Source organism: Equus caballus, chromosome 13 (assembly GCF_041296265.1).
Source record: "Equus caballus isolate H_3958 breed thoroughbred chromosome 13, TB-T2T, whole genome shotgun sequence".
NCBI lineage: Eukaryota > Metazoa > Chordata > Mammalia > Perissodactyla > Equidae > Equus > Equus caballus.
In genome coordinates, this window is record NC_091696.1 from 29,603,356 (window position 1) to 29,628,014 (window position 24,659).

The 24,659-nt window shown below is 50.1% G+C and overlaps 1 protein-coding gene across 1 annotated transcript; it reads right to left on the bottom strand.

Annotated features, from left to right (window-relative positions):
- Positions 1 to 10,731: 10,731 nt before the first annotated feature.
- TRIM72 (tripartite motif containing 72) lies at positions 10,732 to 19,458 on the bottom strand. The gene is made up of 7 exons (XM_001914897.6): positions 19,172 to 19,458; positions 18,359 to 18,755; positions 15,476 to 15,571; positions 15,157 to 15,387; positions 14,681 to 14,703; positions 13,784 to 13,902; positions 10,732 to 12,821 (listed from the first exon to the last, which is right to left on the bottom strand). The coding sequence occupies exons 2-7, from the start codon at positions 18,746 to 18,748 to the stop codon at positions 12,247 to 12,249; spliced, it is 1,434 nt and encodes a 477-aa protein (XP_001914932.3). The 5' UTR covers positions 18,749 to 18,755; positions 19,172 to 19,458; the 3' UTR covers positions 10,732 to 12,246.
- Between the last annotated feature and the right edge of the window lie 5,201 nt (positions 19,459 to 24,659).

Here is a 24,659-nt window from a genome sequence, read left to right on the forward strand (position 1 = left end):
TAACACATAGTATAATAACATTTAAAATAATAATAAAACACTAACAACTGACATTGATTGAGCATTCACTCTGTGCCAGCACAGTTCTAAGTGCTCTGCCTGTGTTAACTCACCTAATCTTCATATAAATCCTTTGAAGAAGATAGTATCATCCCTGTTTTCCAGATGAAGAAACTGAGGCACGTAAAAGTTATGTAATTGCATACCAAGTTTTACAACAGAGCTTATATCTGTTGGGATGCTTTGGGCTACAAATCACAGAACAAGACCAGAGGGGGCTCCAGAGTTAGGTAGTCAACAGCTCAGTGGCATTATTCAGGACCTAGCGATTTCATGCCACTTCATTTGAATTCCATGATTACACTAAACTGAATTATTCTCAAGCTCCTCTCCACCACTGTAAAGGTTCTCCTTGTTTCTCCTTTTTCATATGAAAGTGAGGCTCGTTTAGCTTCCACATTATCTGCTACTGCAGTTTGTTTCGCCTTTTGCTGGACTCTTACAATTGAATTCATGAATTCCCCACTCATTCATTTGTTCATTAAAATACTATGTATTAAGCAACTATTATGTGCCAGGCATTGGAGATCTGGAAGGAAGCAAAAGACAAAATATCCCTGCCCTCACGTGATGAGGATTTTTAGGCTGCTTAATTTTAAAATGGCTTATGATGAGGATTTTTAGGCTGGTTAGTTTTAAAACTACAGATGAGATTCAGGCTCCAAGGAGTGGAATTTGTTTGCCCCTTTGTTGGGAAACATTTACATTTCTAAGGGAAACCTCTATCTGTGAAGATGCCTCCCTCTCTGTGCCAGGAAGAGGGGGGGATGGTCTTATCTCTAGAGGCTCTTGGTCAATGCCAGAGGCAAGAACTTAAGTTGGTTGCTGTCTGGCAATCTCATGTAACTGGTTTAGGGTGGTGGTGTCTAACCTTTCTAACCTTTACTTAATCCGATTTGATTCTTGTCTAAAAGTCATGGGATCACCCAATGACCAGACCCCACCCATACTGATACCATTTTAACTTTTTTTCATGTTCTTTCCTTTGTCTTGTAAAGAGATGAATCATATACCTATGCCTTATAAAATTAGCCCTAACCCTCAACTCGGGGCAGCAGCAGAAGCTCTGACTGCCCGTGGGTCCTGTCCCCACGCACCAGCTCTGCCTGCCCATGGGTCCTGTCCCCATGCCAGCAGGGGCAGCAGCAGCGGCTCTGCCAGCCCATGGGCTCTGTCCCCATGCCAGCAGGGGCAGCAGAAGCGGCGGCAGCAGAAACTCTGACTGCCCATGGGTCCTGTCCCCATGCTATTCTACTCTCTAAATAAAGGAGCACTACTGCCAGATCTTGAGAGTCTAAGAAATCTTTCTTTCGACTCCTCGGCTCACCGATCCCGCATCATCACGGACTTACATTCTATCTGGGGAGTGTAGTAGACACTGTCAGCACCCCACTCTCATATCCCTCAGTTCCTAACACCCTCAGACCCTGCTGGACAACTTCTGGGGTGCTAGGCCTACAATCCATTAAGCCGAAAGTACAGAGCAAAGAACACCACCCCACTTTGAGAGCAAAGCAGCTCTCAACCAGTTACCCTCAGAAGTTGGCGTATAAATACCCCAGCTCCCTCACACCTTAGGTGGGATCATTCTGAGGTATTTCTTTTTCATCATTTCCCAGAGTTTCCCTTCTGGATTATCGTCCAGTCACCCACTGAGGTAGCTGGCTTAACCATGCACCTTTGTACAAAGTTTCAGTTATTCCAAATGAATAAATTCCGGAGATTTAGTGTACAGCATGGTGTCTATAGTTAATAATATCGTATTGTGTACTTGAAACTTGCTAAGAGAGTAAATCTTAGATGTTCTTACCACAAAAAAAAAAAAAGACGACTATGTGAGATAATGGTAATATTAATTAGCTTGATTGTGTAATCATTTCACAATGAATGCATGTATCAAAACATCACATTGTACACTGTAAATGTATACAATTTTCATCAATTATGCCTCAATAAAGCTGGAGAAAAAATGAAAAAGAAACGCATCCTTTATTGGCTGCCTTCCCTCCCTTACTCCTCTGCCAGTGATCCCTGCACCTCTCTCATGTGCTTGAATCCTTGTCTCAGGGTCTGCTTCTGGGTTCTTGGTTCTGCAAAGCAAGACGGAGAGAGAAACGATGAGCAAGAATGAGGAAACTGCTTCAAGGAGGTCAGACGGCAGCCACGTGAACTGCTGCTGAGAGGGGAAGATGAAAACGGAAAAGCATCCATTGGATTTAGCAACCAAACAGGACCTTGAAAAAGGTCTTTGCCAAGGCCTGGAGCATGTGGAAACCGGACTGCTGCGGCTTGGAGAATAAGTTAAAAAAAATATTAGGTGTGGTCTCCACACCAGGAAGAGGGAGGGGTGATGGCCTTGGGAGCTGCTCCCACAGAAGAGAGATAGGAGATGAGATGCACAGATACCTCTCTGGATGGAACACCTGATATGGCTGCAAAAACCAAGATGAGATTTAGACAACCGGCAGAGAGGCTGGCGATTGAATTAGTGATAACCACTAAGATAACTAAGCAAAAAAAAAAAAAAAGACAATTACTAATTATAGAGAAAACAAAAATGTTCTACAAGAGAGAAAAAGAAATCATAATATATTACATGGCTTGGCCATAAATAGCATTTATATAGTCATAAAAATGTAAAGCCAGAACGTCAATTTAACTAAAAATAAAGATTTAACTATATTAAGAGGATAGAGGAAAGGGAGAGAGAGTGGTAAAACAGTCTCTTGTCCCTGCCTCCCATGTTTACTCCCCACCCAGAAACCCAGACATCCTGGCCCAGCTATCATTCTTGAGAAATCTATTCTGCCTTCAGTACCTGAAGATCCAGTGCAAGGCCTGGTGGTTCAAGAAGCCACCTACACACTTGCTTTTCCAGGCCTGGAATGTTGCTCCCAGACTCCCAGGCACAGCCAGGGCCAGAGAGTATAACTCGGTCCTTACAGCAGGGGTGACTCAGCCACAAAAAGGAATACCCAGGGAGCCTGCTTTGCTGTTCCGTCCCTCCCAGGCCAGTTCCACTTGTCCCCTTGCCTCTCCACTTCTGGCTTGCCCACATCCAGGCACCAAGAGTCCTCTGGAAGCCCTCCCTCTGCCTCCATCTTTATCTCAGGAAGCCCTCTGAGGCTAAGAGACCAGTCAGAGTTGGAAGGTGTGACTGACACTGGCTGGTCCCTTGGGACTCACACTCCTGTGTGCTCCGAACTTTCCAGCACCACAGCGACTTCTCCCTGCCTGAGGGCTTTCTCTGAAGTCTCAGAAGGGGATCTTGCCCTTGTGAGGAGCAGGCTAGAAGTTCAGGGGAATTAACCCCCTTGGAGCCGCCACCCTCCACCAGTCACTGTCTAAGCACCCAGATCCATCATCCTCAGGTGAGATGAGGAGAGAGTTTTCTCACCATTTCTCAGGGGGAGAAAGCTCCGCTCTCCACAGTGCTAACCCGCTTCACAATGCACTTTCCCCGGCTCACTTCTCCACGCCCGGTGGGTGTTTCCTGCACCTCACAAATAAGCCTCCTGTCACTAGGATCTTTGTCTTAAGGTCCGTTTCTGGGGGAACCCAAACTAAGACAGTGGGATCTCAGAGAACTCTCTAGGCCAGCCCCTTCGCACTACAACTGAGGAAACTGAGACCCAGAGACAAGAGATGACCTGTCCCCTGACATCTGGTCATCACCACAGACTGCTCCACCCACATGCCTCCTCTACCTAAAAGAGAACTTACCGAAATACCTCAAATCCTTCAAGCAGTGCTTCTCAGACCTCACTCATTCACGTGCCATCTTCACGACTTTTGCCAACAGCCACATGCCCTTTTCTTATTTGTCAACCCACATTACCACCTGTGGTAGTTACCTAATATATTTTAATAGACTCTCTTTTTCACTAAAAATTTCCCTTTTTCCATGTTAATTTCTGTTTTAAAAATAAAAATTATACTTTTGATAGATAATACATTCATATGGTTCAAAATTCAAAAGGTACAATAATGTCCACAGTGAAGAGGTGCCCTCGCAGTCCTGCCCCAGACTCCCAGAACCACAGCACTAGTTTCTTGTGTATCTTTCCCAAGATAACCTCTGACTATACAAGTGTGCATGGGTGTGCTTTCTCTAATATATGTATTTTTAAAGTTAATGTTATCTCAAAACCATAAATAAAAACTACTATCACTTGCGTATGAATGGAAGGCAATAGTAAAAATAAATATAATGAATACAAAACAAAATTCAATTCCTAGAGGACTTTGCTTGTTAAAAGGGGTGAGACTGAAAGGTGCTCTTTCTCCATTACAAAGAGGAGTAAGTGTCAGAGAGGTGCTAAGGATCTGAGTCCTAAATGGAGACCTTCTCCTGACTGACTCAGCACAATTACGAGACTACCGAAAAGAGAATGACATTCTCATGTGTGAGTCACTGCTGAACGCCAAGCCTGTCCGCAGTAAAACCAGCCTATCATTGGGAGAACACTCCCTCCAGAGATAGAATTTACCTCATGGCCTTGAGCTGTAAACTAGCTCTGAGCTGGACAGAATCAGCTTTGCCACTTCCTACTTGTGTTACCTTCTCTGAGCATCAGTATCCCCACTGGTTTGAAAAAGAACACAGCATGATAGTCCCCACCTGACAGTGCTCTTAGTGCCTGCCGCCCATGAGATGTCTCTCTCTGAGGTCTCGTTCTTCTACCTCATGGACATTCAAATGGTACCTGTCACTGCCAAAAAATGAAGAGACTGTAGAGAAATATAAAGAAGAAAAGCGAAATCACCGTGAATCCCATTGGTGACATGTTTTGGCATTTCTTTTGACTTAGTTTTTCAGAGAAATTTTTCCTCGTCATTGTGACCACAGTGGATATATAGTTTGTTATGATGCTTTGTTCGTTGTCTCTCACTTATATCACAAGTATATTCCATTTCATTAAAAACTCTTTGACAGAGGCCAGCCCCGTGGCCGAATGGTTGAGTTTGCGCACTCCACTTCTGCGGCCCCGGGTTCGTGGGTTTGGATCCTGGGTGCAGACCTAGCACCGCTCATCAAGGAACTAGAACAACCAACAACTAGGATACACAGCAATGTACTGGGGCTTTGGAGAAGAAAGAAACCGAAATGAAAAGGAAAAAAAATAAAGGGGGGAAGACTAGCAATAGATGTTAGCTCAGGGCTGATCTCCCTCACCAAAGAAACCCCCAAAATCAAAAAACAAAAAGGAACTCTTTGACATTCTATCTCGTACTATTCGGTTAACAGAGTTTCATGATGGTTTACAGAAAAAGAAATATGTTTACACAATGGGAGCTGTTTCTGTCCATTCAGTCAGGCCTTGGGCAACTAAACCAGGGGTATTTCCTGGCTCTCAAGTTCTTTCCTGAAACTCCCCGCTGCACCCAGCCTTGCTAATTCTCTAGTTAGCTCAACCGTCAGGCAGAAGCCAGAAAAACAGAAGGAACAATTTAAATTGTCTATGATCACCTTCAACTTTATTAACACACCATTCCTTCTGAGGATCTCAGAGTACCTGTCACATCTCCCCGGCAAATTCTTCAGAATTCTTTTAAGATGGGGATGATGTCATGACTGTGTGAGAGATCAAGGCAAGAGAGGCCAAGATTTGAAGAGGAACAGACTTGAGCTCCGGGCATGGCACCACCACAGTTGCCATCGGGAACTGCTGAGAGACTCAGTTTTCTCCAATAAAATGGAGACATAATCCTGACCCTCCTCCACTCCTCAAGAGGATCAGAAGAGATTACAGATTTGAAAGCACTCTGTAAAGTCCACTACCCACATGAGATGCGATTGCACTAGAATTGGGATGTTCTGAACAAGTTAGGGCTCAAGTTTTAAACTCCAGTTAGAAATATTTTAGGGACAAGGACTTTTCCTACAAGTAGAGCGATGGTGATTTTGATACAAAGAGCACGTGCTCAGGAGTCAGAAGTCCTGTCCTGCCAGGAGGAGCTCACAGTACAGACAGAAGTGTGCGTCATCATTCAGGCATTTTGAGAGCACAAACAACCCCATGCGGATGACACTTAGGTCAGAGGTTTTCAAACTTTTCCTCTAAAAACCACAAGGAGAAGAACTCCATAAACAAAGTTAAAGGACAAGCTGTCAGATTAGATGAAAATATATGCAACATATATGCACAATAGACAAAGGATAAGTATGCAGCATATATAAAGAACCACTATAACTCATTAAGAAAAATGAGCAAGTGATATGAACAGGCAATTTTTAGAAGAGGAAATATAACTGGTCAATAAATACATGCAATGAGAAATATATAAATTAAAATACAGGAACAATGGGGTGCTGTTTATTTATTTATATTCTCATCGCATTAGCAAAAAGAAAAAGGAATTTGTGTTTGATAATATTGAGTGCTGGAGATGACTTAGGGAGACTATATTCTCATATGGTGCTGTCTGGAGTGTAAATTGATAGAATTTTTGTTTAAAGCCCCAAAGCCAAGGAGAGTACATGATTGATATGTTCTAAAGAGAACTGCAGACACACCCTTCGGGACTTCCTAGTGAGAGAGCAGATCTAGCCCTGCGAATTCCACCCTCATCACCTACCTCAATGGTATTTCCCCTCCTGACCCCAAAAAGGGCTCCCCACACCTAGAAGCAAGTGAGAGTGTTGCTCCAAAAGAACCCCTCACAGAGGTTGGAAGTACTTCTGCCCTGAGCTGCAGGAACTGGAAGGCCCAGATGAAAGCTGGTGAGACCTTCCTAGGAGAACCCAATACATGTTCCCAAGGGTTTGCAGACCTACACGAACATGGAGACTAGTGCTAACTTCCCACCTGGAGGATTCCAGAAGAGGGACAGAGTATATCAGAGCAGCCCAAGATGGCTAGGCAAAGAGAGAGACAGGAGCTCGCCCTTATCTTATATGAGACATCCGAGGCCAAGAGAATGCTGCCAAAAGTAGCTGGGCTCAAGGTGTTGTGACAGGCCACTGCCCAAGGCCACTGCCTGCCTTGGCAAAGGGACCTGGCAAGAGTGTAATTCCTGGGTAGGGGGAGGGTGACCAGAGTAGGAGCTGAGCGTTTGCCACAAGAGGTCAGTCCAAGAGTGTCTCCCTGAAGAAGGACAAATACTGTATGATTTCACTCACATGTCGAAGATAAACAAACAAACACATAGATACAGACAACAGATTGCTGGTTGCCAGAGGGGAAGGGGGATGGAGGGGAGGGAGTAAAAGGGGTAAACGGGCACATGTGTACAGTGACAGATAGCAACTAGACTTTTGGTGGGGAACACGATGTAGTCCAGACAAAAGTTGAAATATAATGATGTGCACCTGAAATTTTTATGTTAAAAACCAATGCTGCTTCAATTTAAAAAAAAAAAAAGAGAGAGAGAATCCGCCTATATCATCTCTGAAGAACCCAACACCATCTCCCATCAAAGCAGCAATATTTGAATGCTGTCGTGACAGGCGTCCCAGAGGATAGCCACACCAGTCACGTGTCACTCTGCCCCTTTTCCTGTAATTAACCCTAACCCTGAAGGAGCCAGCAGAGCCGGGGTGGAGTGTTCTGGGGAAGGAGAAGGACTGAGAGGAGAGCGAAAGAAGGTCCTCCTCCCTTTTCCACTTCAGGGCACTTTATTTTTTTTCCTTTTAAAAATAAATTCATTTACTAAATCATAAAAAATATATAACCAAATATTAAAAATCATAAGTCATAGGATCATTCAGAGATAAAGATTGATAACATTTTGGTATATCTCCATCCAGAATCATTTTTGTACAAATAATAGGTATTTTATTTTATCTTTTTATTGAGGTGCAATTGACATATAACATTATGTTAGTTTCAGGTGGTACAACATAATGATTTGATATTTGTACATATCAGCTCACTTTAAACTGGATCTCGTGTTGAAATTTTGAACTATGCTGAATTGGACTTTTTCATACCTGAAAATGAGACTGTTCTTACAGCTAGAAATGACGAAAAAGCTATGCAATCATCCAGAGCATGGCTGAAACCAATGATAAAAGATATTTGCCTCATGTACTCCTTCAACTCCCGTCACTTTGAAGTTTTAACCACTTCATATCCATGTAATCCTTCAAGCCACCACTTTTTCTTCAAGTCCACAATTTAATGGTGACATCATTAAAATTTTAAAGGCACACACACTAGGACACAGAAACTCCACCCTAGAGAAACCCTTGCACATGGGCACACGGAGGCGTGTATAAGGATGTTCATTGCAGCATTGTTTGTGATAACAAAATTAGAAACAAATACCAATTAACTGGGGAATGAGTAAGCAGCAACAGCACATTCATACAGTGGAATACACACAGCAGCTAAAAGGAGAAGGTACGCTCTGTACAGTAACATGGACGGATCTCCTGACTATACGACTAAATGAAAAAAGCACGTTGCAGAGTATGTAGAATAACATGTCATATGAATGTAAAGTATGACATCACTTACAGCAAAGGAAAAACACATTATATATTTTCTGTGGGACATATATATGTGGAGAAAGTCCTGGAAAACTACTCACGAAACTGATAACAGGAATTACTTCTGATGAGGGAGGAGGAGAAGAAATCAGGATTGGGGGCATGGTCAAAGAGAACTTTCCCCTTATTTGTAAGATATTATTAAGTATATTCATGCATTATTTATATCTTTAAAAATAATTTTAAGAACTCATATCCCTGAGGGTCTGGAAGTCTAGATCCAAACAGCCAGCACCAATGCAAAACTCCGTAGACATTTCTTGTTTAATATTGAAAATTTATGTTAATTATGTACTCTATGTTTCTTTTCATATGAACATGATGTTTTCAATGTTTGCTTATTAGTTAAATTTCACAAGTGTCCCTCCACCACTATCACTACCAAGAAGAAGAAGAAGAATCTTGGAGTAAAATTGATACTCCAAGATGCACCAGGCACCTGTGGACTCGGGTCCTTCATGGTGGTACCATGATGTTCCAGGAAGTACTTGAACCCCAGTGGAACAGGCAATGGAGCCTAGGGGGCACTAGTTGCTGTGAGGCCTAGCATTGTGAGGATAAACGAAATGTTGAATATAAAGTCATTGACACATAACAAGCTCTCGATAAATGTTGGTGGGTTTTTTTGGGGTTTTTTTTGTTTTGTTTTGTTTTTTTTGAGGAAGCTCAGCCCTGAGCTAACGTCTGCCAATCCTCGTCTTTTTACTGAGGAAGACTGGCCCTGAGCTAACATCTGTGCCCATCTTCCTCTACTTTATATGTGGGATGCCTGCCACAGCATGGCTTGATGAGCGGTGCCACGTCCACACCCAGGATCCGAACTGGTGGACCCCGGGCCTCCAAAGGAGAACATGCGCACTTAACCACTGCGCCACCGGGCCAGCCCCATGATAAATGTTTTTGCTTGCAGTTTAGCGTGGCTGTGGCAGGTGACAGTTTGTTCTTGTTCACAAGGAAGTCAGGAGGCACAGGCAATCACTCAGCAGCCAGTTGCACTGGGTGCCCAGAGCCTCCACAAGGGGAACGTGCTAAAGGAGAGACTCTGGTCCTCTAGGATGCAAGCACCAGAGGGACCCACTTCTCTGTTCACACTGCACCTTCCTTTGTCCCTAGGGAGATTCTGACTGGGCCAGGCAGCCACCAACCAACAAGAAACACCCTGATTAGGCAGAGTTTCCCACAAACTCGCCCCATCATGACAGCCTTTGGCTTGGGACCTCATCTCTCACCCAGTCAGCCATGGGGAAGGTTGCAGGGTCATTTTCGTCAATGCACACAGCTCTAGCCAGGGTAACTTCATACAGAAAGAACTTGTGGTGGCTATGAAAAGAAAGTTTCCTGATATAACTCCAACAATGGGGAGTAAATGACTGAAAGCTGCAGGTGAAGAGCTGTGAAAGCCATCCCTTGGCAGCTGTGCGCTACGTCAAAGCCCAGCTCTCAGAGGCTGCTCCGAGCCAGCAATGTGCATGCAGGGACACACAGGGCTCCTCTCCGGGGCAGCTCTGTGGAAGAGTCCTCACAACAGGAGAGGACTTCCACCCCACCTCCCTCCCTCTCTCACTCACTCAGGGTCAGACTGCCATCACAATCCGCCAGCCCTATTTTCTCTCACGAGGGCATCTTCCCTCATAAAGTCCTTGTACATTTACTCCTGTCTTGACATCTGCTTCTCACAATACCCATTTCCTCAGAAATAAGCTTTGGGCCCTTGGACACCATAAGTCCTCCCCAGACACACATGACAAGGCTTCAGTGCAGTGGGTGCACATAATAAGGAGGTGCTGGGGTCAAGATTGGATAGGAAATGGCACTGCTTCAGGAGAGTCCTATAGGACAAGAGGAGGGACAAGGCATTCCTAGCCGAGAGTTGTGTGTGTGATGTGGGCGGGTGCAAGGACCCCACAAGCTCAGTCAGGCCAGAGTGGAGATGTATGTGGGGGAGTGGCACGAGATGAGGGTGGAGACTCGCATGGAGCTTTGAAGCCAAGTCCAAGACCTGGGGCTGCCTCCTGTAGGCAACAAGGAGTTGTGGAAAGTTTTGACCGAGTGAATCATGTGACCACATCTGCATGTTTAGAAAGATGCATCAAGACTGAAGGCTGGGAGGGCCATAAGGAGGTTACTGCCTAGCCACAGGTCATTTGCCTCTTTATACAGATTTAATGAGGAAGGAGTCAGAATACAATTGTTTTTATTATTGGTGCTGGATTTTACAACCAAAAAATCCTTTTAGTTTACTGTTTTATTTTCTAGCATGAAAGAGCTTCTCAAATTAATCCTCTCTTCTGTCTCCCAGAGCCAGGGCCCTACAGACCTTCCTCTGGGAGACACAGCCAGGAGTGCCCCTGAGCCACATCTTGAGGCCTTTCTTACCCCACCCACAACCCTCCTTTCCCCCTTATCTCTTAGTCCCACCCCCAAGAAAATCCCCAAGTTGGCACTAGTTGCCAGGGGTCCCGATGCCCTTTCACACAGCAGTAGCAGCATCCCAGCAACATCATGTGAGATGGAACGGCCCCAGGCCATCATCCTCCCTTAGGATAGGAGGGGCAGCAGGCTCAGTCCCACCTGCCCGAATGCCCAAAGTCCTCTCCCTCCAGGGAAAGGGCACTCTCACTCTCAGCTCAACAGTTACTCCAGAGCCCAAGAAATAGACCTTTGAGCCAAAAGCAAAGAAGGTGTGAACCAGCAAGTTAGTGGTGAGGGGCCAACTTGTAGGGCTGGGTGGGGAGCTCTCTATTTTCCACAAGCAGCAGGGCCCGGCATGGGGTTAGCATCAGGCTCTTTCTCTTGGTCGGCAATTTGGGAGATTTCCTCAACACCCAAAACACTCAGCAAATATATTCTAGAAGCAAAGGGAAACAAGTTGGAGATCGGTTTATTTACCCAACATAGGCTCTGGCAGTTTTTAAATGGCCGTTGAATTGAGGACTGTATTTTGGGTTTTCTATGCCTGGTAGCTGACAGCTATCTGATAACCGCCTCTACAAGACAAGTAGCTGACTGAACAGGTGGGTGCCTGAGTCAGCTGTCCTTCAGGTGGGACCCCACTTGTGACCTGCAGCATCTGCATCAGGTGGGAACTTGATAGAAAGGCACATTTTTCGCCAGCCCACCAGCCCCAGACCTACGGCATCAGAAACTCAGCAATCTGGGCTTAACAAGTCCCTGTTATGCACTTTGCCAAGGTGATGTGGATGCAGGCCCAAGCTGAAGAACCACTAAGTGGAAGGCCTTTTGGTACGGTGAGTCTGGACCCCTGCGGAGGCCCCAAGGAGGAGGGGAGAATGAGGCTGCAGGGGCTCCTTCTCGCAGAGTTCTCCAGCTCCTCCTCTCAATCAGCCCCCCTCCCACCCCCGCCCCCAGACCAATGACCCTTTTCCCTCCTTCTCTCAGCCTCAGTTTCTTCCTGGAACCCCTGGGCCTTTCTTTCCCAAACTGGGATTTCCTCACTGACCCGACTTTAGATCTCCCCTCCCCACTGCCACCCTAACCGTCACTGCAGTCCCCTGTTCGTGCCAACCCCCAACTTCTCACGAATCTTTGAGGCCCCAGTCCCCACTCGCCTTGGCCCTGCCTTCGGGCCTGGCAACCCATCGCCCCCTCCCCCATCCCCTCCTCCCACCCGTCTCCCTCCGGGCCCCAGGCCAGCCGCCAGGACCCCGAACCCCTCCCCAACCCGGCGGGCCTCAGGCCTCCTCGCCATCAGGCCCCACGAGCAGCAGCGGCTGAGTATTCTTGCCCTTGTCGTGCCAGCACACGTCGAAGAAGGGATACACGGGCCCGGGCAGGCGTTCGTGGAAGGCAAAGAGCAGCTCCAGCGCGTCGGCGTCGCTGGCGTCGTAGAAGGAAAGGACGCCGTCGCCGAAGCTTAGGTAGATGCCGATGCGCGACGGCCGCCTCTCCGGGGTGCGCAGCGGACGCGGCTCCTTGGCTTCCACGTGCGCCTCCAGGATCTTGCCGTCGCGCAGCCCAAGCAGCCAGAGGCCCTGCGAGGGCACCGCGTGCAGCCGGCCGCGGCGGTTGGCCTGGGCCGCGATCACGCCGAGCGCCCAGCGCGGCTTGTCGCCCACCTCCACCTCCCAGTAGTGCTCCCCGTCCGAGAGCAGCTGGTGCGCCACCACCGCCACGGCCTTGTCGAACTGGCACGGGTCCTCCCCGGCCGGCGGCGCCTTCTGCTCGGAGCACTCCACGCGGCGGCCCGAGGGAGACAGCACCAGGCTCGGGTGGGCGGAGCACGGGTCAAAGGTCAGCTCCTTCAGGGCTACCAGAGGGAGACCAGTCAGGCCCCTGCGTGTTTGCCTTCCGCAAGCCTGCTCCCAACCAATTTGTGGGCCAACCTTGTCTCTTCTAAACCTCCCAACATCTCTGAGGAGTGAGCCCCTCTCTGCTTACTGGCTTGGGCCAAAGACTAGCTCTCTGGGCTTCATTCTGCCCAGCTGTAAAATGAGGACATACCTGCCTCTTTCCAGGGTCGTGGAGAGGATTAAGTTGATACAAGTCATGTAATTCACCATCCCAGGCCCAGAAAGGCCCCAGGTCACAGAGAAGGAGAGAGTCAGGAAGTCTGGTTCTAGGCCAGCCCCCACCTCACCTGGCTGTGTGACCTCTGTCAGTCTTGACCCAGTCTCTGGGCCTTAGTCTTCTCTTGACTAAAACAGAGGTCCCTCCATTCCCACCTTCCCATGGCAGTGAGGGCTACACCAGCCATGTGTACACATCCTAGAGTTCTGTAAACCTGTAGCACCCAATGCACTCTATCTTTGAAGAAGGGAGACTGAGCCCTTGGGCCTCCCCAGCCACAGGCCACCAGAGTCAGTGTCTGACCCAGGCCAGTCCCCAGGGTTCCAGCTCTGCAGATCCTCAGCCCCCACTGAGCCGGGTTTATCATCTCCACTGCCTGAAGGGGCAGGGACTGGCCAGGGATCACACAGGGAGTCAGTGGCTGAAACCCAGGTCTCAGCCTCCCCTGCCAGCAGCAGCAGCACCCTGTCAGTAAGCAGCATCCTCTCTGTGTCAGTCACCCACCTGTAAACCCCCTGCCCTCAAAGGTCCTTCTCCTCTGAGTGCAGGCTACGAGGGCACAGGGGGAACCCCAGAGGTAAAGGGGCAATGGGCACCTTCTCCAATAACCTCCCCAGTTGGGAGGCCTCTCTGTATGTGACTGGGGCCTGCCATCAACCACACAGTTCCAAACACAAACCTGGAGTTGGCCCTTCCCAGTACCTGGCATTAGAGCCCGGAACATCTTCCTCCACACCTGGAATTTGAAGTCATCTGAGATGACAGGAAGCTGGATGTCCAGACGGGCGGGTGGTGGTGACTCTCCCAGGATCTTCTGCAGCCTGGGAGTAGGGAGGTGGGGAAGATGTCTGTGAAGGGACTTCTTGGAGGAGGTGCGGGGTTGGGGGAGGGCAAGAGGAAGTACCCGGAGGAGAGGAGGACAGTTCCAGGATCTCCCCCACATCACAGCCTAACTAACACTCCTCCACTTGAATTTCAGTTTGGAAAGATGAAAAAGTTCTGGCGAGGGATGGTGATGATGGTTGCACAACAACGTGATGTACTTAATGCCACTGAACTTAAAATGTACACTAAAAAATGGTTCAAATGGTAAACTTTGTTATGTATATTTTTCCACAATTTAAAAAAAAAACAGAAAACCTTCTTTGGGATAAGGTCCAAGTCCTCAGCCCTTCACAATTTGCCACCCTAGTTTCATCTTCTCTCCCCTTACCAGTCTTTGCACTTGCTGTTCCCTCTACCTACAATGCTCTTCCCCCAACTCTTTATCTAGCCAACTCCTGTTCATTCCTCCAGCATCCAATTCAAATGTGCACTCCTCTGGGAAGCCTGCCCTGGCCACTCCCTTTCCTCCACAGCAGCACTAAGCACACAGTGATGACACCGTGTCCCTGCCCACGTCTGTCCCCAGTGCCAGTTTGGGAGGTCCCTGAGGAGAAAGACCAGGTCAGGTTCATTTCTGTTTAACACCAAGTGCAGGGAAATCGAAGTGGACTGAACAGGAGTAGACAGACATATCACGAGTAGAGGGCGAGCCAGCCAGTGTCCCTGGAAGACTAGGGCAAGTTGGGGAAAGGGGCAGGGCCAAGTTGATCTCACCTGCTGGTCACCAGGCAGTATTTCTAGAGAGAGAGACAGAAAGATAATGGAGGTGAGGCGGGCAGGAGAGGCACTCAGGAAAGTTGAGTGTGGGGTCAGGAAGAATTGGAAAAGCCGAAGGAAATCTGGAACTCAAGGCCACCCATAGCCCTTTACCTCTGTGTGAGTTAGAAAAAGCTAACCCCTTCCCCAAGAAACGAATTCTGTCTGTTAGAAGATTGACCTAATAAATATACAAACCTACAACGTCTATGATATGAGCGGTGCCCACTCAGCTATGGTGTCTGTGTGCAGTGTGCAGTGCCTGACCTAAACAAGCATAACAGCAGTCCCAGGGCCCACCCCTCCTTGATGTGTGACCCTGGCTTGTCCTCGCCCCTCTCTAGACCTCAGGGTCCCTGTCTGACAATGAGAGGAGATCTCTGGGGCTTCAACCCTGGCTGAGGGGCAGAAAGGAAAGGTCACCCAGTGCTCACCATGAGGAACTCAGTCTGCGGCTTGTCTGCCACCTCCTCCAGCACCTTCTCCATCTGCCTCAGCTGCTCCAGATAAGAATTCAGACTCCCCAGCTCCCGCCGCAAGGCGACCCCTGCCTCACCCCGCACACGCTCTGCCTCACGGTCCAAGGAGCCCTCCAGGGCAGCCAGGAACACCCGCATCTTGCCCAGCTGCTCCCCCACAGCTCCTCGGAACTGACGCACCATCTCCTGCGGGGGCAGACAGGCAAAACCACTTGGCTGGGGAACCCCAGCCTGGACACCCAGTCCCCAGGCTCTGCCATGCTGAGTCCTTCACCTCCACCTCCACCAGCTGATGCTCCAGCACAGCCACACTCTTCTCCTTGCGCATACACGCCTCCTGCAGCTGCATCTTCTGCTGTGGAAGCTGCGTCTGGGAGTGGAGCATAAAGAAGTGATGATGCTGCACCCCCAACCCACCCCTCCCACCCCTAAACCTACCCTTTCTGGCTCAGCCTCAATGCCAGCTCCTCCTCCAGCTAGCTAGCATCTCATCATTCCTCAAACCCACTCACAGGTCTCCAGACCCTTGCCAGTACTGGGCCTGCTGTCCTCAGTGGCTTGCCCTCCCATCGCCTATTTTGGTAACTCCTCCCTAGCCTTGCCTTCCCTAACGCCATCCCCTCAGCAGTCAGCCCCCAGCACAGGTCTTTGTGAGGATGACAAACACAAATGTAGTTTGGTCTCCACCAGAAAGGTACAGGGCTTGGGACATAGCAGCCTTCAGGGGGTAGTTGTAGGATACGTGAAGAAATGCAAACTCCTCCTATTCCTGGGCTTCACCCTATACTTAAAAGCAGAACACTAGCAAAACACCCCAATCAGCCTCCCTGCACACCCATGGGCTCTAGGGGCAGGCAATTTAATAAAAGTGTCCAGTGCATTGACCAACCAAACACATCTGTGGGCAGGATCCTACCCTAGGTCTGTCAGTTTGTGACTCCTGAAATGCAGGTATGGGCAAGCTACTAACACCTCCTGCCAAGCCACTCTTGGCTGGGAGGTGCATGGCCCTGCAATCAGATGGTTCCAGTCCTGCCTCCTTCCAACCTCAGTTTTCTCTCCTGAGGAATGGGAACATTCATCCCCACCTCACCTGTGGTTGTGACAAATTGGCGCCCGCCCACCCCACTCCTCCTTCGGAAAACTCAGAGACCCTCTAGGCACAGTTTGCTAGAGAATCCCTGCCCGGTAGGAGCCGCAGGATTGGACCACGGGCTCCCCTGGCCAGTCGCCAGGTCAGTCTCCTCCCCGGGACTTCCTCCGGGGCAACCGCCCTGCCTGCTGCAAACCGACGGGACCATCCAAGATTCAGAGGCAGCAGGGCTGAGCCACGGGGAAGATTCGAGATGCCCTCCTGGAGGCACTGTAGAACCTGACAGTGGATGAGCTCAAGAAGTTCAAGCTGAAGCTGGGGCAGCACAGCTGCGCGAAGGCTTCCGCAACATCCCGCAGGGGGCCGCTCGGCACAGTGGACCTCACTGGCAAGCTGGTCTCCTTCTACCGGGAGGAGTATGGCGCTGAGCTCACAGCAGTGATGCTTGACATGGGCATGCAGGAAGAGGCAATACAACTTCAGGGGGTCCACAGTGAGTCCCTAGAGCCGGGGCATCCCATTCGTCTACCCTTGAGTCTGGCGCATGGTCTCTGGACTCAGCCCCTCTACCTTGCCAAGGACCCAGTCTCTCCCCAACCTTCCTGTCCCCTCCTCCTTCAGGCTCCTCCTGGAGATCCCCCTTCAGACCTCTGGCCAGTCCCTCCCTGCAGCTTAGGGCTGGGCTGATGAGGACCCTGGCAGACTGTATCCCACCCCACCTGCCCCCTCGAGGCTCCTGGGCCACTGAGGTCCTGTCCCATTTCACAGACTCTGTTCTCCCTTTGCAGATGCCGTCGGGCGAGGTTAGGAGTTCTGGGTTAGCAGCAGAGGTGAGCCTGGGTTGGGAGGGCTCCTGGGAGGAGGAAGCTCCTGCACTGGGCTAGGAGACCACCAGCCAGCACTGGGCTGGACTGGGCAAGACAGGGGTGGGAGGGACAGTGAGGCTGGGCCCCTGGGGGAGCCTGGGGGCCTCGAATACCAGCCTGAGAACCAGGGTCTACCCGGCCTAGGAGTCCGGGGGCCAAGGAGGAGGCAGTGCAACAATGATGTTTGCGGGCAAAGATAATCCGCAGAAGCTCACCCCAAGAACTAGTCGCGAGAAGACGATGGCAGCTTTTCCACCTCGAGAACCAATGACCTCTCCATGCCTCCAGACCCCACCTCCCCCACTTCCTGCGCACCTGTCGTTTATTCTTCCACAGCCCACTAAATGCTTCATGACAGACTTTCCTGGGCCTGTGTGGACATATACCCTCCCGTAGCTACATGCATGTGATTTGCCACACCTATGATATGTACGAGCCAGTGTGTGCCTACATTTCCATTTACCAATGTCTGGGCGCCTTTGCTGGGCACCTGTGAGATCGCCAACCTTGGGGCGCTCACAGCTGGTGTGTGGGCTCTGGAAGTGCTCAGGACGTCCAGCTCCAGCCAGAAAAACAGCCTGGACTTGGGTCTTGGCGCCAACATGGGCCTGCGTACGAGGTGCGTGCCCAGGCGTGCCTTGTCCTCCCCGCCTCCCCTTCGGTTAGGCTCCATCTCATGACTGACAGGTCCGCACAAGTTCTACAGCTCCGGGGGCGCCTGGGCCACCGCTCAGCAGCTGTGTGGCCGGCCAGCCACGCCCCAAGCCCGGCGCCTCTACTCTTCCGGGAACCCTCGCCCATCAGCCGTGCCGGCACGCTGGGGCCGCAGGCACCGCCTCGGCCCTCCACTCCGCCCCTAGCTTATCAGACTCCGCTCTGTGGCCGCGCCCCTCGCCGCATCTCCGGGCGCGCTCCAGCGGCTGACACTGGGAAATCTAGCTTTCCGCCGCGTCCGTCCCGCCAGAACCTCTCCTTGGCGCACCCTTTCAAGGGTTCCATCTCTGCCCGGCTGGCCCTTCAGCTCGTCAGCCCCACATTCCCTAGCCGCCTCTCTCCACCCACGTCCCCCTAAAACTCCAAGCGCCTTGGCCTGAAGCTCGGAGTCCCAGTTAACGCGGCGAAGGGATCGGCCAGGCCCCGCCCCTTCCAACAGTCCCATCCTTCTCCGCCCCTGGCCGGTGCCGCCGGGGTCCCGCACCTTGAGGCGCGCATGGGCTTCGGCGGCTGGCAGCAGGCGGTGGCCGCGGTGCGAACCGAGCGAGGCGCACACGCCGCACACGAGCGCGCGGTCCTGCTCGCAGTAGATGCTGAGTGGGTCTAGGTGCTCCTCGCAGTGGCCCTGCGGCACCTGAGCCAGCCCCTCCACCAGGCGCGCCAGCTGCTGGTTGGTGCTGAGCGCCTGCGGCCGCGTGGGTGCCTGGCAGCACGGGCAAAGCACCGTACCGTCCGCCGCTGGCTCCCCTGCCACGCGGCTCAGGCAGGCGCGGCAGAAGCTGTGGCCGCACTCGGCGGTCACGGGCGCGTCGAACAGCTGCAGGCACAACGGGCAGGACAGCTCCTGGTGCAAGAGTCCGGGCGCAGCAGACATGGCGGGCCTGGGTAGAAGAGGGGTCAGTCAGGGAGGCTCTGGCGGCCCCAAGCCCGGCCTACCTCAGCCCCCAATGGGGTCTGCGGCCATGGAGGGGGAGCCTCAGCCTATAAAGATCTCACATGCTGTACAGGAAAGGACTCTTGTTCTGGCCAAGAGGGAAAGGGGACTCAGTCTCAGTCCCAAAGGCAGCGTCAGCTGCAGTTCTCAGCCCCAGCCCCGAAAATAGCCCCTGTCAGGGACCTGGTCTCAATCCCGGTTCCTAAACACCACCCCGGGTTGCAAACACAGTCTTACCTACTGTCCTTCCCCAGGTCTCAGCCCCATCCCCGAATTCTCCTACCCTCTTCTCACTCACCTCTCCAGGATCCCCAGCCCTCGCCTCCCACATATCTCCAGGCCCACAGGACCCACAGGACTCACAGGTTTTGTTGGAGATCTTGAGCAAAAAGAAACTCCCAGGAGGCCCAGTCAAGGTCAGGCCTAACCGTAGAGGGGTCGGAGCTCTGTCAGAAGATGGGTAAGGAGCCAGCAGCAAGCACAGAGCAAAGACAGTGGACTCACAGGGGCAGCTAGCAGTGGACCCCACGGGTGATGGGCATGCAGTAAAAAGCAGACAGACCCTCCCAGACTGACCACTGGCCCCAGGACTATATTTAGTTGCCCTGCTCACCTCCTCCCATCACTTCTGGAAACCGTTCTAAAAGTAAGGACTAAGTGGTCAGCAGACAAGCATCACATGTCAAGGCCACCTGTCCTGGCACATCCCACTGTCCCCTCCCCTGCCCAGCCTGGAGTCAGAGCTCAGCACCAACAGGGAGACAGGGCTCGTCATACCACAGAAAAGACAGAAACATGGTTGGGGGGAGGCTCCCCTTTCTCCTTGACCTCCACCTCCACACTCTCCAGCCTCCCTCTTCCCCGCCTGTGGCCCCTCCCCAGCTTGTCACCCACGCAGTCCCCAAGCTTACGGCTCTCCAAGTTCACACTGACAGTATCATCTCCACCTCCGCCAAAGGACAGGACCTCACCCCACCCTGAAAAGCTTTCTTCCTCCAGATCTGAGGGCAGAGTCTTTTCCCTGTGCCCAGCACAACCCCCGGGGCAAAATGGGCCCCCCTAAATGCTTGGAAAGTGAAGGATACAGGGACAGCTGAACAAATGAATCAACTGAATCCAGAGCGTGCAGCCCAGAAGTGGATTCTGCCCTGGGAGCCTCAGGCCTTCCTGTAAGCTTACCCTTCAAGTCTCAGTTTAAATTTCATTCAGAATAAAAGCCCATGTCCTGGCTGTTGGTCTACAAGGCCCCACCAATCTGACCCAATTCGTCTCCCACCCCTCTCCCTCTGCTCCCTCCAGCCTCAGCCTTTGCGCTTGCCGCCCCCTCTGCCTAGAAGACTCATACCCAGGAGGGCATGGCTTCCTCCCTCTTCTCCCTCAGGCCTTCCCCAGTGTCCCCTTTTCTGTGAGGCTCTTCCTAATGTCCTGATTCTAAATCTCATATCTCCCTTCCCTGCTTTATTTTTCTCCGTAACATTTATCACCATCCGATTTGCAATATATTTTTCTCGTTGGTTTTTGGTATGTCTCCTCCTACCAGAGTACAGATTTTGTTCACTGCTTGTCTCCAACTTAGAATAAAATATGTGGCACACAGCAGGTGCTCAATAAATACTCCACGAATGAATAAACACTCAAACTCAATCCTTCTCTTTCGGCCTCTCAGTCAGACTTTCTCTCATCTTTACCTGGATTTACTCATTTTTCCCTCTCTGTCTTTCTTAGTCTGAGCTTCTGTATTTCAGTCTCTTAATCTCTCCCCCTTTGGACTCCCTCTTTGTCTCTCTCTTGGGTTTTTAATGTTCATTTTTATTAATTTTATCCCAGATGTGCCCATGAGGTGTTCCGGATCAAAGACAGACTTCACTTTTTTTTTTTTTAAAGATTGGTACCTGAGCTAAGAACTGTTGCCAATCTTCTGCTTTTGTTTTTGTTTTGTTTTCTTCTCCCCAAAGCCCCCCAGTACATAGTTGTATATTCTAGTTATAAGTCCCTCGGGTTGTGCTATGTGGGACACTGCCTCAGCGTGGCCTGACGAGCAGTGCCATGTCTGAGCCCAGGATGCAAACTGTCAAAACCCCAGGCCGCCAAAGCAGAGTGTGCAAACCCAACTACTCGGCCACGGGGCCAGCCCAAAAGAGAGATTTCTTAGTAAATATCTCACAGTAAATGTTTTGGCCCCTTTGTGCCCCGCGATGATGCCATGAGAGCCAGGTCAATTGTCCTGAGAGTAGCCAGACACCCCATAGGTGAGCAACAGGGAAGAATTATTATTTTTCCTGCCTATAAGGGGGAAGGAGGCAGCTGTCCCCCTCCCCTCCTTAAGTCTTCTTACTCCAACTCTTTGGCAGGTAAACAAATCTCCCCAGGAGCCAGATAGCTCTTTGCACATCTTGGCTTTTATGACAAGTCTTTGGACTTGTCTGCAAGTTCTTGGGCTCGTTCCTTCCTGAATGCCTGAAGCGCCTGTATGTTGCATGCTGGCCTCTAGGAAGCCACTCCAGGCTCCTGGCACCTTGTGGGTTTAACCTAGGAACCTTGTTCAGGCTATAATCATTTGGGTCTCTCAGGAAGAGATAAGAGAAATTTTATTATTCTTTTGGATCAGAGCAATTAATTATACAAAAGACTACAGATTTAATTCTCATGGTGTGTGAGGAGTCTCAGGGAGCTCAAACTTTTTACTGACCCTGAAAAATCCAGGGAAGTTTCATTTCCCCACTCTCTTTATCTCTAAGTCTCTGATTTCCTCTCTGCCATTTGATGGCTCAGATTTGGCCTTCGGTTATCAAACAGGAAGGGTGTGGGGATGAGAGCATATCTGGAGCTGGTCTCTGAAACCGCAAGCCACTTCACTCAGCTCAGAAAGTCAGTATCCTGAATGTAGCTCTCACCTGGAGTTTCCATCACTGCCAGGCTGGGGCTGAAGGTGTTGGTCACTAGGAATGGGTGCCCAGGACAGGGAGGTGACAATCAACTAAATCCATCTCAGTAAATGGGTCAGGTCTGACCTCTGACCCATGGAAGGGACACTGATTATCTACAGCAGGTTGAAGGACAAGAACGGGCTATGTCCAAGGGAGGAGGAGATAAAGACTAGTGTTGCTGACCCTAAGATGGAATTCTGTGAGGTCCCTAGGACCCACAGAGCTCATAAGGGACAAATTCAGCTTCTCCTAAGGGAGAGCTTCCTAACAGCTGGAGTGATAAGTGCTATGGGAGATGAGAGCTCCTTGTATTGGATAAATGTAGAAAGAAGCAGTTCCTGAAGGCTGACATCACAAGCTCATGCTGGGTGTCCCCAGTAAGCTCACCTACCTCTCTGGGCTCCAGCATCTTTAGCTAGGCTATAAGGAAAACTAGTATAGTAATACCATCCCTGTAGGGTTGTTATGAGGATTAAACAAGATAATATACTAAATGAACACAGGGATGGTGTGCTGGCACCCAAGGGCTTAGGACCTCCCAGGTTCAAATCTTGACTCACTCTTTCCTCATTGTTTGGGCAAGTCACTTAACCTGATTTTCTCATCTGTAAAATGAGATCATTTAAGGATTATCATCAAGACTATTGGATTTGTTATGAAGATTCAACGAGCTAATTCAGGTAAAGCTCTTAGAACAATGCCAGGCCCATAGAAAATTTTCAATAAATGCTGGCTATCGGGGCTGGCCGGCTGGCGCAGCGGTTAACTTCTCACGTTCCACTCCAGCGGCCTGGGGTTGGCCGGTTCAGATCCCAGTGTGGACCTATGCACTACTTGTCAAGCCATGCTGTGGTAGGCATCCCACATATAAAGCAGAGGAAGACAGGCACAGATGTTAGCTCAGGGCCAGTCTTCCTGAGCAAAAAGAGGAGGATTGGCGGTGGATGTTAGCTCAGGGCTAATCTTCCTCAAAAAAAAAAAGTGGGGGTAGGGTCCCAGCCCCATGGCCTAGTGGTTAGATTTGACGTGCTCCACATCGGTGACCTGGGTTCGGTTCCCTGGGCATGGACCTATGCCACTTGTAGGCAGCCATGTTGTGGCAGCAATCCCCATACAAAATAGAGGAAGATTGGCACAGATGTTAGCTCAGGATGAATCTTCCTAAGCAAAGAAAAAAAAAAAAAAAGAAATTAAAAAAATGTTGACTATTGATATTATTACAATTATTATTACTAATTGTTCTAATGCATCTTCCCCACAACCCTGTAAGGTTAATAACATCATCCCCTCTTCACAGATTGGGAAAGCGAGGCTCAGAGACTTTAACAATGACAAAAGCATCTACTATGTGCCAGGCCTGTTCCAAGCACTTCACAATTCTTAATCCATTTACAGCCTCATAACCTCATTTATAACCTCACAACAACCCCATCATTGTTCCTATCTTACAGGGAGGCCATGAGGCACAAAGACATTAAGTGACTTGACCCATGTCCCAGGAGTCTATGGTCCTTTTGGCCCCAGGTGGAGCAATCTGGGTCCAGCAATCAAAGGGTTAATTGTGTTGGGTGGGAGGGGGTCACATCCAGGACGCATCTTACCACCACCAACTGCTCTGGCTCTAGTCCAGGGGGCAAGGGTAGGCCTGAGGGGACACCTGGAGGTTCTTTCCTGCCAGGGGTCAAAGCTCAGATCTCTGAGCACTTCTCCCAGAAAAGGGGGGTGAAGGGAGAAGGGATTACCAGGGCTCCCCAGAAAGCTGCCCAAGGCTCCCATTCCCCACCTCCCCAGGTGGAAAGCACCCTGGCAGCCTCCAGGAATGAGGAGGCTCTGCCTCTACCTCCCTGGGAAACCCTGGGCAAGTCACTGCCCTTGTCATAGCACTGCTTCCCTATGGGTTGGTGAGGTGAGCACGTTAATGAGAGAGGATACAGACCCCAGAGGGAAGGTGTGACCTCCCTACGTCACATGGCTAAGAGGTAGAGGGTCTGGGAATCAAATCTGAGTGGGTCTGACACCCCTCATCTCCTGCTTTTCCCACTATTCCAAAATCTTCTGAATGTGCTTTGTAAGTTCTAGAGCATTCTGCAAAGAGGAGGGAGTTAATATTATCATTACTATTATTTCAACATCTTCCTTCCCACGGGTGTTTGCAAACAGTCTAGAGGAGGCGTAAGTTTCCATATACATAGTCTCTCTGAGCAATGTGTCAATTTTTGAGGACAGAGTGGGACTTTTAGGATGCTGTTTGGAATTTGGGCCTAGGAGTCAGACGGACATGGGTTCCATCTGTATCTCCTCATTTACTACCAGTGTAGGCTTCCAGCGTAACTTCTGAGAGCCTCGGTTTTCTCTTCTGTAAAGTGGGATAAATACACATACCTCATGGGGTTGTTGGGAGAATTGAATGAGAAGGTGCCTGTTACATATTCAGCACATGCCTGGAACACGGTAAATTCAAAAACCAGAAGCTGTTGTTGCTATTATGACTGTCTTGCACCAGCATTTATCATGGGGTTGGGCATCTAGTAGATACTTACTACACCTTTTTAGAATAAAATAGATTCTCCAAAAACTTTGTTCCCTTCTGAATTCAGAATCTACGATTTGCCACAAGGTGTCACTTGTTCTCACTGAGCACCAGCCTAAAACCACTGCAGGAGTGAGGCTTCCAGTTCGATGGGAGATGGCTGTGTTTCCCCAGCCCCTTGTCCCTTGCCTCCCTATGATATCACACCACAGGCATGATCTCAGGTGATGTCAGGTGAAAATCACAGCCAGGATCTTCCGTGCCTCAGTCTGAACGTGTGTGAGCAGGAATGTGACTGGGGTTGGATACCAGCAGCAAGCTGGGCCCAAAAGGAAGCGTCCTGGGTGGTGATATGCAGGAACAAGGGAAGGAGAACCATGTCACACACCATGAC

Coding starts and splice junctions, on each gene's coding strand:
- TRIM72 (XM_001914897.6), bottom strand. CDS start 18,748: ATGTCTGCTGCGCCCGGACTCTTGCACCAGGAGCTGTCCTGCCCGTTG. Junction 15,388..15,475: donor ATCAGCTGGTGGAGGTGGAG/GTGAAGGACTCA, acceptor CTGCCCCCGCAG/GAGATGGTGCGTCAGTTCCG. Junction 14,704..15,156: donor CGCAGACTGAGTTCCTCATG/GTGAGCACTGGG, acceptor CTCTCTCTCTAG/AAATACTGCCTGGTGACCAG.